The sequence below is a fragment of the Dreissena polymorpha genome, chromosome 11, assembly GCF_020536995.1.
Source record: "Dreissena polymorpha isolate Duluth1 chromosome 11, UMN_Dpol_1.0, whole genome shotgun sequence".
Classification (NCBI taxonomy): domain Eukaryota; kingdom Metazoa; phylum Mollusca; class Bivalvia; order Myida; family Dreissenidae; genus Dreissena; species Dreissena polymorpha.
The window spans coordinates 49,299,884-49,312,332 of NC_068365.1; the positions used below are offsets into that span (position 1 = coordinate 49,299,884).

The 12,449-nt window shown below is 37.1% G+C and overlaps 1 protein-coding gene across 3 annotated transcripts in view; it reads right to left on the reverse strand.

Moving 5' to 3' along the window:
- Positions 1 to 17: 17 nt before the first annotated feature.
- Positions 18 to 12,449, reverse strand: part of LOC127850248 (monocarboxylate transporter 13-like) — a 37,307-nt gene continuing 24,875 nt past the window's right edge. For all 3 annotated transcript variants that reach the window (XM_052383127.1, XM_052383128.1, XM_052383125.1), the window contains exons 5-9: positions 12,142 to 12,301; positions 8,331 to 8,441; positions 6,656 to 6,911; positions 5,014 to 5,139; positions 18 to 2,428 (exon numbers count right to left, since the gene is read on the reverse strand). In XM_052383127.1, the coding sequence (XP_052239087.1) occupies positions 1,713 to 2,428; positions 5,014 to 5,139; positions 6,656 to 6,911; positions 8,331 to 8,441; positions 12,142 to 12,301 (1,369 nt within the window). In that variant the 3' untranslated portion in view covers positions 18 to 1,712. The remainder of the gene's footprint in view (positions 2,429 to 5,013; positions 5,140 to 6,655; positions 6,912 to 8,330; positions 8,442 to 12,141; positions 12,302 to 12,449) is intronic.

Consider the following 12,449-nt stretch of genomic DNA (forward strand, 5'->3'; position numbering starts at 1 on the left):
GGTATAGTAATAGTACAGTAAAATATACAAATAAAATCTACAGATACAACTTTTACCAAGAAAACTTCAACAGATGTGCAGCTTTTATAGCAAACATTTAAATCGTTCATACATAACACGTTTACTCAAGCAATCTAATAAATACAAAAGCCAAATATTCAAGAACAACTGATGTTCACCGATTCACGAACACAGCCACCTACGCCACCTACGCGAATAAAAGTAGCCCTCATATACCCATATGAAAGACTTTAATCATCTACGTCATCATTGACGTCAAAACTTACATTGTGGAGAGATCAGTAACTGGACAATATATTCAGTTCCCACCATGAGTGTCTAGTGTGACTCGATAAAAGAATGTGCAAAAGTAACTGAATATCAGTTTAAGCATAAATACTGCAGTTTCCCATATGCGTAGACTTACATTTCTGCGATGCTATAATATTGTGATACATCTTCTCCTTAGAAGACAGAAACAAACAAAGAAACTAGAATATAACATATGCAACGGGTAAACGAGGAATGTGTGTCTATTATTGATGCTTTAATCTAAAATGGCTTGATGAATAAGGAAAATAAATTGTGGCATATTTAAAATGTTGAGAAGTGTAATCAATATGAAAAATTTGCAAACAAAACATAATGAGTATTGGAGTCAACGTTTATTCCCCCCCACCCCCGCATTGTATTAGTTTTCCAATGAATACCGATTTCAAACTGATGTCAATAAGTTGCGATACAAGTAAATAAATCTGTGATAGAGCAAATAGCATTTCTTCTTTATCTAGTTAAAGAAACTATATTTCGTTGTCGATTTTTAGTTAGTGGTAAATAAGAAAATGGATTAATTAAATGTGTGCGCCTTTTGACAATCATTTATGAGCAGAAAAATAAACACACACGGTTAACTGCCCAAACATGATTATGGTAGCACATGTTGCAGCCTTTTAGTACATACAGAAGTACAATATAACGCTAATATACGTATCAATTTGAGAAAGAGCCCATAAAATATGAATGTGAGCAATTCAATCAAAAGTATGCATTATAGTAATAGTTTTTAAGAAAATATCATTGCAAGCAGTACAACGCAGATTCCAGACTTTTGTTTGCTTTCGTGTTTGTTTGTCTGATATGGATTTATTGCCGTTTTCGACATAGTAAAGTCATATCCGGCATTCAACCATTTTCTGGGTTAACTGGTTGAACAGTAATTAGTAAAAATAAAGATAATTATGCCAATAACTGAAAACCATCATACTTCGACCAGAGGTAGGGGAAAAATGAAACATAAATGTTTTTGAGCTTAACAATTGGAAAGCACCAGCGAACATATAATTACATTGGTTATATTTTCTGTGATACATTTACCTGGCAATACACGCGACATGTAATTGGAACTTGTGTATTACGATATAGAATGCATGTTTTCATATATTATATAATGTATACCGTTGTTCAGTGAACTTGCAAATACCGTTAATACAATACTTTAGGAAAATCGTCTAGATAGCTTTAATATAAATCTAAATTGCAAAAGCGGTTGATGTATTCATACTCAATGGTTTTAAACCGTCGCTATGAAAATCAAATTATGCAGTTAATTCACAGATCAATAAAAACAAGACTGGAAACGTACAGCATTTCCTTTTTAAATAAACGCAGAAAAATACCAAGCACTCGTAACACGTTCGTTTAACACAATGACCTTACACTTGAGCTTCGCACAGATTTATGTACAGGTCACTGTCGTAGGACACCGTGGCGGTGGACTCCTTCTCCTGGCTGGGTGGATCGAAGAACTCCAATTTCACGTTATCCGAACTCCTCCGGAACTTGTACTCGGCCTTAGAAGAGTTACTGGCCTTGAACGACTTCTCCGTGGAGTGGGAGTGGTGCTCGGGGTTCATCTCCTGGCAGTATAGATTTTCACACAAAGGCTGCGAAAGCTCTTTATCAGAAAGACTCTTCCTCCGTACACTGCCATCCGAATTTGACTTTGAGTTCGAGGAACTTATGTAGGAGATTTCGTTGAAATCCAGCCTCAGCCCCTCCTTCTCCTCTGTGATTCTTGAAAGCACTATTTGTTTGGGTTTTTCCTTGTCTCTGTGCTGGATAAAGCACTGCATTTGGATCTTACTCGAGTCCTTACCGTGCGAGTGTTTCATCCGCGACGGCGACACGATGAATTGTACATTGTTCAACGGTTTGGTAACCATGGCGTTTGTCAGGTCAAGATCAAGTAAGGCCGCGGCCTCGGTCGTGTTCTTTGAGCATGCGCTCTGATATCGTTGGACGATGTCGTGGTTGGACGAGTGCCGCTCGAACAGCGGCATGCAGTAGAAGAACAGACCTCCCGCGATCATGACGCTTCCGGCGAACACGTAGCAGGCGATATCACTGTCGTACGACTCGTTCAGATAGACTGTGGAGAGAAGAAATGAGATAGTTTAACAAAGGTAATAAAACGTAGACTGTGGAATGAGAACAACATATTTGTTTTAACAAAGAAAGTAAACGTGGACATTCGTTTGAGGATATTGGTGTAAACTAACGCATAAAATATGTATACTCTTGCTATGGGTAACGTTCCTATTTGCAAAATGTTGCATGCTGATTGCAAGTGGAACGCAACAATTAAGTAGAGACGAATGTTAGCTTAGATTCGTCCGGTCGAGAATGAATGCGGCACATGGTTTATGTTAAAATTGATTACGCAAGTGTTATTTTATTATATAAATGAGTCATTGCACGAAACACACAGACAAAATACGTTTTTTGCTTCATACAAACATAAATAATTATATCATTCAACATGAAAATATATAATAACGAAATGAAGTATGGTTATAGAAGTCATGAGTATGATGTACGTTCTAATATCTGAACAGTGGCCAGTAGCATTGACGCGATACTATGTGCATATTAAAAAAAACATCATATAAGTGTTTTTTTAAATGAATTAAACACATAATTTAATTTCATAGCGTAGTAGTCGCCATATCACTATTAAATGTCGATATACTTGTTAACATTTTCTATTTTATGAGCTAATATTTATAACATAGTTACAGTTACAGTTAACTTATTAAATAAAAAAGAAAAAAAAACACAACGCAAGGCAACCAGATTTTAAACATGGTATATATACATTCAAATTAGAGTGCATTCCTCACGATGACATGCCCGTTCTCTACCTATAGACACACACAAAGCGCAATGTGTGCATCAAAACTCAATCTATTAAGCGAGAGGAGGATTTCTATACAAAGTTACAGTGACCTTGAACGTGATCCAACATATCCCAAATGTATTCCCAAACTAGGTTTGCCTGTAAGCTATCGACATATATAATTTATAAACAATACAAACATGTATATTTAAGTTATGGAGAAGAAATGCAGTGTTTTTAGGTTTCTTTTTCAGAAACAATGAGTCTTATTTCGACCCAAATGGGTTCCCATGCCAGCTATACATGTACGGTAACTGCACACACAATTTTAACACAGAATCTTAACCCATTTATGCCTAGTGGTGGACTCTTCTGTCCTTCTAAATTGGATCAATTTATTAGGGATGTCTAGTATATTTATTCTATATTTAGAATATTTCTTACAGAAGTTCCTTTAAGCAAACAGCGTAGACCCTGATAAGACGCCGCATCATGCGGCACATCATCTGGGTCTACGCTGTTTGCCAAGGCTTTTTTTCTAGACGCTAGGCATAAATGGTTTAATCCCAACTCAAACTTTGAGTTACAGTGACCTTGATATTAACCCGCCTTGCCCGCAATGAACGTTCATACGTATAAGCAACCTACGCACAAGATGTTAGTTCAATAAGTTGATCCAAACGCAAGTCATTAACTGGACAACAATTGATATAGTTTGAGTTCGAGAGACATTGCATTAAACAGACTGGTCCCAAATGCAATAGCAAGCAAGGTCTGCGGGTACTCTACCCACACACACACAATCGCGAATTTAAAACTGAAGACATTGAACGTAAGCAGTTTATTTTAAAACCGTTACCTCGACCATACTGGACACGTTCAAAATACAATCAAGCCGTGCTATGTAAAAAGGTTGCATGAATGTGCGTAAAGCGGTGTGCCAGATAAGCCTTGCAGTACGCACAGGCTTTTTTTCTAAAGACAACACTTTCCGCCTAAACTTGTGTTTGCTGAAAGGAGACTGTCTGCAAACGAACAATACCATACAGGCGGAACGTGTCGTACCTTATAAGTCTATGCGGGCTACACGGGCTTATCTGGGGCGACACTGTACGCACATGCATTAAACCCTATTTTCACAGAGCATGGCTCGATTGTTTTTGGGCGTGTCGGATATAGGTCAAGGTAATTGTTATAAAAAAAACTTGTTTTTTATGGAAACTTGATAAATCCTTACTTTTATTCTTATTGGTCTTTGCAAACTAAAATTACTCACCCAAACACCATGTTTGTTTTTTTCATATTTTGAGTTACATTGACCTTCACCTTTAGTTGACTGGTCCCAAATGCAATTTCAATTAAATATGATATATAATCGCAAGTTCAGTGCAATATCTTCAAGTTATTGACTGATTTATATATATCCATTTTTTGAAAACCTGTTTTCTTACGTTTAGAATGATGTCTAAGGATTCATTTGGGTGCTTTGTGATACTTGTTTTGTGATTTCATATTAGTTGAATTCAGTTTAACGTATTAGTTTGGGGTTTATAGCAAAACATGCCTTTTAAATGACACATTGAAGTAGGTGGAAGAACCAGTTCTTAAAGTATGAAAAAGATGGAAAGAGCATACCTAGCAGAGACCAATCAATTGCATTAACCCCCCCCCCCCCCTTTCCTGTCGGGTTTTCTATAGTTAACCTATAATCGAAAGGCATGTTATATATTCCTTTGTCAATTTACTATGGGATGGTAACATTAAAGTAGCCTTTTTGATGTAACCTTAGTTGAGACATTGCAGGTGCCTGCAATTAGCGCTCTTCATTCAACACTTACTGGCAAGAGGTGGCCCAAGTAGAAAGGACAGGGTTTGAGCAGCGTTCACGAACCCCCATCCCCGCTCCATGATCCGTTCCTTCAGTACCCCATAAGTGTACATCTTCACCGTGTAGTAGTAGCCACCTGCGGAGATCAAATAGCTCGAAATTAGTCGTATGATATATAGTATACGCTATAACATGATATATACGGTTAAATACGAGACCGGAGTTTTCTACGAATAGTATGAACCCGTTCTTAGCCATTACGCTTTAAATAATTAATATGCATTCAAAATCAAATACATAACCATTTTTTATAATCCGAATCTCCACAATTTGAGTTAAACGCAGCTAATCCGCACGTTCACAAAACGCTTACCCCTTATATGTACCGTTGGTGGTTCAATCTATATAAATATAGTTGATATAGTTTGGGCTTTTGAAAATATTTAGAGGGATTAACTTGCCTAGTACCCCAAAATAAGTGTTATTTGTTTCCAAATTCCAGTTTTTTACGTTAGTAAGTCTATAATTATCATAAGTTTAAAGTGATGTTGACTTCTTAAAATAGAATTAAAAACATTTCTATGTAAAAGGTCATATTCGTATGCGCATGCGCGGTTATTCCTAACAATTGAAGACTATAACAAGGAATGTTTTTGCTACATTTCACTGCGCACAAATACAAGTGGTGTTAGCCACATATAATACTAACAGTTAATAAAGCATGTATGTATCAGCACATTGAGACTGTCGCTACAAATTAGAAAGAAATAGAACTGTATTTCCACTATATACATTCAACGAATATGCATACATCGCGAGTGTGCACTGTTACCTTAACATGGAAGAGAGCGACAAGTTTTTTATGCGACATGTTGTCCTAATATGATGACTATTTGTGCGAATTATTTTGAAAAAGCATTCACGTCAAATTTTTGAGTCGGACACAAAGAGGTACTTTCACGTTATGCAAAAAGAATATGCTAACACTTCACGTGTCTACTTTGACATTGACATTGAAGCTAACGACATGGTTTTTACAAAATGTAGTCTCGATATAGTTTTCATAATTTAAACATCATTATTGAAATGCCTTAGTAAATATCACAACTATTAGCCGGACACGAACATGTACTTGCCCTATATGCATATAAGGAATTCGCAGAAACCCTACAGCTGTCCACTTTGAATTGATCTTGAAACGAGCGACGTGTTGCTTTGTAGGTAAGACATTGTCTCGCTATTATGTCCACTTTACCAAATTATTTTTAAAACCCATTGTGCATAACAAATATGTTGGAAAGACACAAACATTTATCGTCCCTAAATATATGGAAGGAATTAGCAAAAAACTAAAGGTGTTCACTGTGATCTTGTACTTGAAGCGAGCGACATGTGTCTTGCACGCAAAAAGACGTCTGGATATGATGAATGGTTGTGAAAATTTATTTTAAAATCCCATCATGTTCAACAAAGTTAATAGCCGGACACGAAATGTCAAACATGAACACACATAGAGAAACGGGCAACACTATATGATCTTCCGCACTATATGATCTTCCGCCATAATTATGGCGGAATCATACCAAATTAAAGGCTATGATTAGAATTTTGACTACTATAAATCAAGAACGAACATATTCAAAAAGTATTACCCGACGATATGCCGTAAATCCACGCGTACAACGAGAACGCGTTCAGGTCACGTGCCATCACGAACAACAACGTGCACGCGCCACTGGCCAGCACGCACGACTGCGCGAGGTGGCGTCTGCTGATGGAGCACTCGGAGTTGTTCCTGATCACGATGTAGCCGAAGATGTAACAGCCGACGAAGTAGCCGACGCCGAGAAAGACATTCAACATCATCAAGGATTCGTCGGCAATTCCTCGTTGCTTGGCCGTTTGGAGCTGGAATTAAAGCAAGATGTTTTGTGGGACATTTATTTACACAATTGTGTTGTTGTTTTTTGCTATTTGTTAAGAGAAGTTTGATTTGAACAAGTCAAGCTAAGCCTATGTATATTAACATATTCAAAATGAACTGTGCCAATACATACACAATAATATACAATAACAACATTGCAATCCCCCTAAAACAGGTTTTCAACGTTTTTTTTTTAAATTTAAGCTATATAATTGTGCAATCATAACCTAGATCTACATGAAAGCTACCACCACCAAATGGTCAATACAATACGGTTTTATGGGGGATAAAACCAATCAAATTCAACGGCACACATTGAAAAAACACAATGCAGCAGTGACAGTAATATTAATCCATCTGTTCCAAAATGGAATCACAGTTATAAAAATCTAGTAATAAATGCACGCTACGTACACGAACCATTTTAAGTAAATACCTCCATTTTTAGTCAAGTTATTTCGCATAAATAGTTTGTTGTCCCTATTTATAGAAAGCGTGACGTGAACCCTAACCTGACTAGTCCTTTGTGAATTCATATGCTAGGTCTGCATATAAGAACCTACATACATTATTTCGATGCAATTCCTCCGTCTAAACCAATATTTTCCCTTATACGGAACGTTGATCTTGACTTTTACGCAACAAGATCCATACGCATTCAAAATCTAGGACTACTTTCAAACTTTCTTTATATCAAGTTTCATAAAGAATGGTCAACGCAAACTATATTTATTGACCGAAAACAAATGTTCGCTGTGTGCATTGATCGTGACCTTGACCCGACTGGGAAAAAATGCAAGTTTAAGCTAGGTCTTGAAGTAAGCTGACTACAAAAATACTTAGTTCAAAATCTCATTCTTACTCAAGATTTTTACATGAAATTGTTTTTGGTATTTTTAGAACAGTCGCATTAACCTGACCAGACATGATCAAAATACTCTTTGAGCGAGGTTTCATACAAGTTTGCTTGATGTACAGCCATCTAGATTGGGCTGTGCAAACAATATTTATTGACAGATACCCTTACGTTTGACGCCGAACGTTCTCCCTCTAGCTTGCTTAACCGCCATACCTCAGCAAGGATTGACAACTTTTTTGAAAACATGGTTTAAAAAGACGCAATACAAGGTAAGAGACACACTTTTATTTTCCTCACTGACTAGCATTAAAGAGAATGTAAATAAATAAAATAAATCAACAGACATGGTAAAACGTGTGTACTAAATACATGTACTTTAGATCGGAAACATCGATATTTCTCATGTACAAATATAATGAATATATATTTCAAAAATGACATTCGATATATTCGTTGTGTTGTATTTAAATATGTATTATTGAAAGGTAAAATTGGTAACAATTTATCGACAATTATCATACAATTACAAGTGAAGTAACCTTACCATCAGAATGTACGGTATGTGCATGCCAAGGGCGACAACCGCTACAGTAACCATGATGCCTTGTAAAGCCCGCATCTTCAGAGCTGTGAAGTCAAAATACGACGGCTTCTCCTGAAATATGGAAGTTTCTGCTTAACCCATTTATGCCTAGCATCTAGAAAAAAGGCATTGGCAAACAGCGTAGACGCAGATGAGACGCCGCATGATGCGGCGTCTCATCATGGTCTGCGCTGTTTGCTCAAAGAATTTCTGTAAGAAATATCCTAAATATAGAAATAAATATACTAGACATCCCTTATTTTGAAAATGAATGGATCAAATTTAGAAGGTAGGAGAGTCCACTAGGCATAAATGGGTTCATTATAAGTAACATAAAAAATTGCATGTGCGCATCGCGATTATTTTTCAATCCCTGCACACAATGACACGTTTAATTGTTGGAAAAGATTATTGTTAGGTTTGAATGTAAGATTATCCTACTCCTATATGTGTCTTGTTCTGAGAAAACTGGGCAAAATGCATTTGCGGAAAGTGTCGTCCCTGATTAGCCTGTGCGGACAATTTACGCACATGCATTAAGCCCAGTTCACTCAGAACAAGACACATATGATGTTATAGATGGACGATCCGGGTTTCATGCAAGATGTGCTGAACATGACATACACGGTTTATATGACCCCCTGGTGTGTATTATATTGACGAAATAAGACAGTCATCCTTTAATTATGATATGATTACAAACTTTACCTAATGGATGGAGCAGTATTGGATTATGAGTTAATTTTGCAAATACAGAGATTATTTTGTCTACTTGATTTTCTTGTTATGCAAGCCTCGTCGTAATAACCTTTCTTCATCTCGTCGGATAAATTCATATATATTGATGATTTGAGTGAGTTTGTCGCATACTAACGGTGTATGTGACACATAAATTCGATTGAAGAGGAATTTATCCTTTAAATTTTTAAATAAGAGAATGCGCTGGAGGTATGACTACTAGCATTTTGAAAATCAAAAATAAAACACTAACTGGAAAGTCTTCATTGGCCTTGAGCGGAAATAAACCAACACTGAAATAAAACCATAGGCACCTTAATTGCTATTTTCCGCGCCATATCCATATACCGTATTTCCGCCGGCAATCCGGTTGCGGTTAATTTTATTTCTCTGAAACGCTGTTTCGCTGTTGTCGTAAATGTCAACGTTCTGAATACACAGTGACACAGTCTTGCGAACGCTCCAAATAAGCCTTGCAATAAACCTCGAACGCCATGCGTTAACCCATTTATGCCTAGCGTCTTGATAAAAGGCCTTGGCAAACAGCGTAGACCCAGATGAGACCGCATGATGCGGCGTCTCATCTGGGTCTACGCTGTTTGCCAAGGCCTTTTTTGAAGACTCTAGGCATAAATGGGTTAACGGGACATATTCACATATTTTTAGTATTTTTCCAAAACAGTATAAGTAAAACTTAAATAAAATAGTCCAAAATAATTAAAATAGCAAGAACAAAATTGAATGAAAATTTGCCCACACCGATTTGCTCCAATCTATTACGCTACCACTTGGCCACCCAGTTTTTTAATCTGATCTGAGTATTTATTATTAAGTTACATGTTTCATGTATATGCGTATTATCAGAATTATCGACAAAAGCGTAACAAACGCTTCATAATTTTACTGATAACGAATGATGATTAGTGATAAATGAATTTATATGAGTCATGTTCTGAGAAAACTGGGCTTAATGCTTGTGCGTAAAGTGTCATCCCAGATTAGCCTGTGCAGTCCGCACAGGCTAATCAGGGACGACACTTTCCACCGAAACAAGATTTTCGGTAAGAAGGGACTTCCTTTTAACAAAAAATACCATAAAAGCGGACAGTGTCGTCCCTGATTAGCCTGTGCGGACTGCACAGGCTAATCTTGGACGACACTTAACGAAAAAGCATTAAGCCCAGTTTTCTCAAAACGCGACTCATATGAATCGCCGTTTTGTAAGAACATTTATTCCGATGCTTTGAACAAGTACATGCCATGAAAAAAATGTTTTTTGTTTTAAATTCCTTTCTGCAAAACAATGAACAAGTACCTTTAATCTAAATACTGCAGTCGAAACGATACAATGCAAGACCTTGAATATTTGTGCACAGTTTGGCAGTAAAACTGTGCATAATAATTGCAAATTTAATTACCACGTTTGACAGCTTTACTTCAGATTAAAGGATCGGTTCGATACAATCTCTAGATATCTAGATAAGGTTAGCATTTATGAATTAGCATTAGTACAGACGTTTCATTTTTGAGATGCTGATCTCGAGTGCAAAAGGGTGAATGTTGTAAGCAAAACATAATATAATACAATTTTTCTCAGATTCAGGACAATCGTTGTTTTTCTTTTCAACAAAAACATGTGGCGAAAATATTATACATGAGCCTCGCTCTGTGAAAATGGGGTTTAATGCATGTGCGTCAAGTGTCGTCCCAGATTAGCCTATGCAGTCCGCACAGGCTAATCAGGGACGACACTTTCCGCCCAAACTGGATTTTTGCTAAGACGATACTTTCTTTAACCCTTTCCCACTCAGATGCAAAGTAAAATGGCTATGTGCAAACAGCATAAAACCAGAACAGCAACTCACAGTCTGTTCAGGTTTTATGCTGTTTGATGTTCATCAGTATCTAGAAGTTGGAAATGAAGCATCAAAAACTTGATTCTAGTAAGAAAGGTCTTTAATCAAATCAACTTTCTAAGGAACAACAAGTGCGTAAAAACACGTATCTAAGTTGTAAAGGGTTAAATGGAACATATCATAAAAGCGGAAAGTGTCGTCCCTGATTAGCCTGTGCGGACTGCACAGGCTAATCTGGGATGACACTTTACGCACAAGCATTAAGCCCAGTTTTCTCAGAACATGGCTCATATAAATTCATTTATCACTAATCATCATTCGATATCAGTAAAATTATGAATGGAACATATCATAAACAGAACATATCATAAAAGCGGAAAGTGTCGTCCCTGATTAGCCTGTGCGGACTGCACAGGCTAATCTGGGACGACACTCTACGCACATGCATTAAACCACTTTTTCACAGAGCATGGTTCATTTTTTTTATTTCTATACAGCATGCTTTTTCCAGTATTTACCGAGAAAAACGTAGTAAGCTACCGTGCAGCTCTTGTCAACAGAGCTATTTCTAGTATTTTCTCATTGGCACATTTGCATACTGCGTAATAATTTCAAATTATGTGCTAAGTGTTTTGACAGGAACTGATAGTTATGTGATAACGATTACACGTAATAGACTTAGATAGTTGGCCAAAATACTTGGATATGAACTGGTCCAAAACGTAGACATTGTTTGGGACTACTAATTATGTCTATCTATAAACGTCCAGGCAACAGTTTGAAAAAAATGAGCGACATGCTTTTCAATAAACAAAAACAACATTGTATTCAAAGCACTTTTTAGTTTATCAAATAGCCGCGATGTTTGTTATCTAGAATATAAAAAAATCGCATAGAGATTAGACAGTTATCACACAATAGAAAATATTATAACTAATAGTTAAATAATACTTGAAGCGTTTTTCGAAGAAACGGTAAACACTCGCCAAATACAAAAAAAAAACAACATCATCTCCACCCCCTAAATCAGCAACAAACAACCACATAACAATCAAAACAACACCACACACGACATTAAAAGAACAATATGAAACAATACACAAATACCCCGCACGAACAAACGACCGCACATAAAAACGCGGAAAGATCCAACAACATCCGGTAACAAAGTCTCCCACCTGGTCCCTTTCGCGGCGTGTCTTCTTTTGGTTCTTGATGTGAAGGATCACATTCCGCCGGGGGTGGTACAGAGACGCCGACCGGTAGAAGGCGCCCGCAATCATCGTCATGGCCAACAAGCCTGCGACCGTCTGCATGGTTTCCTTCCATTGCAGCTTTCTGTAAAACATTTGAGACTCGCTCTGAAAAAACCGGGATCAATGCACAGGCTAATCAGGGATGAGACTTTCCGCTTGTATGGTATTTTCCGTTTAAAAGAAGTATATTTTTAGCGAAAATCAAGTAAAGGCGGAAATTGACGTCCCTG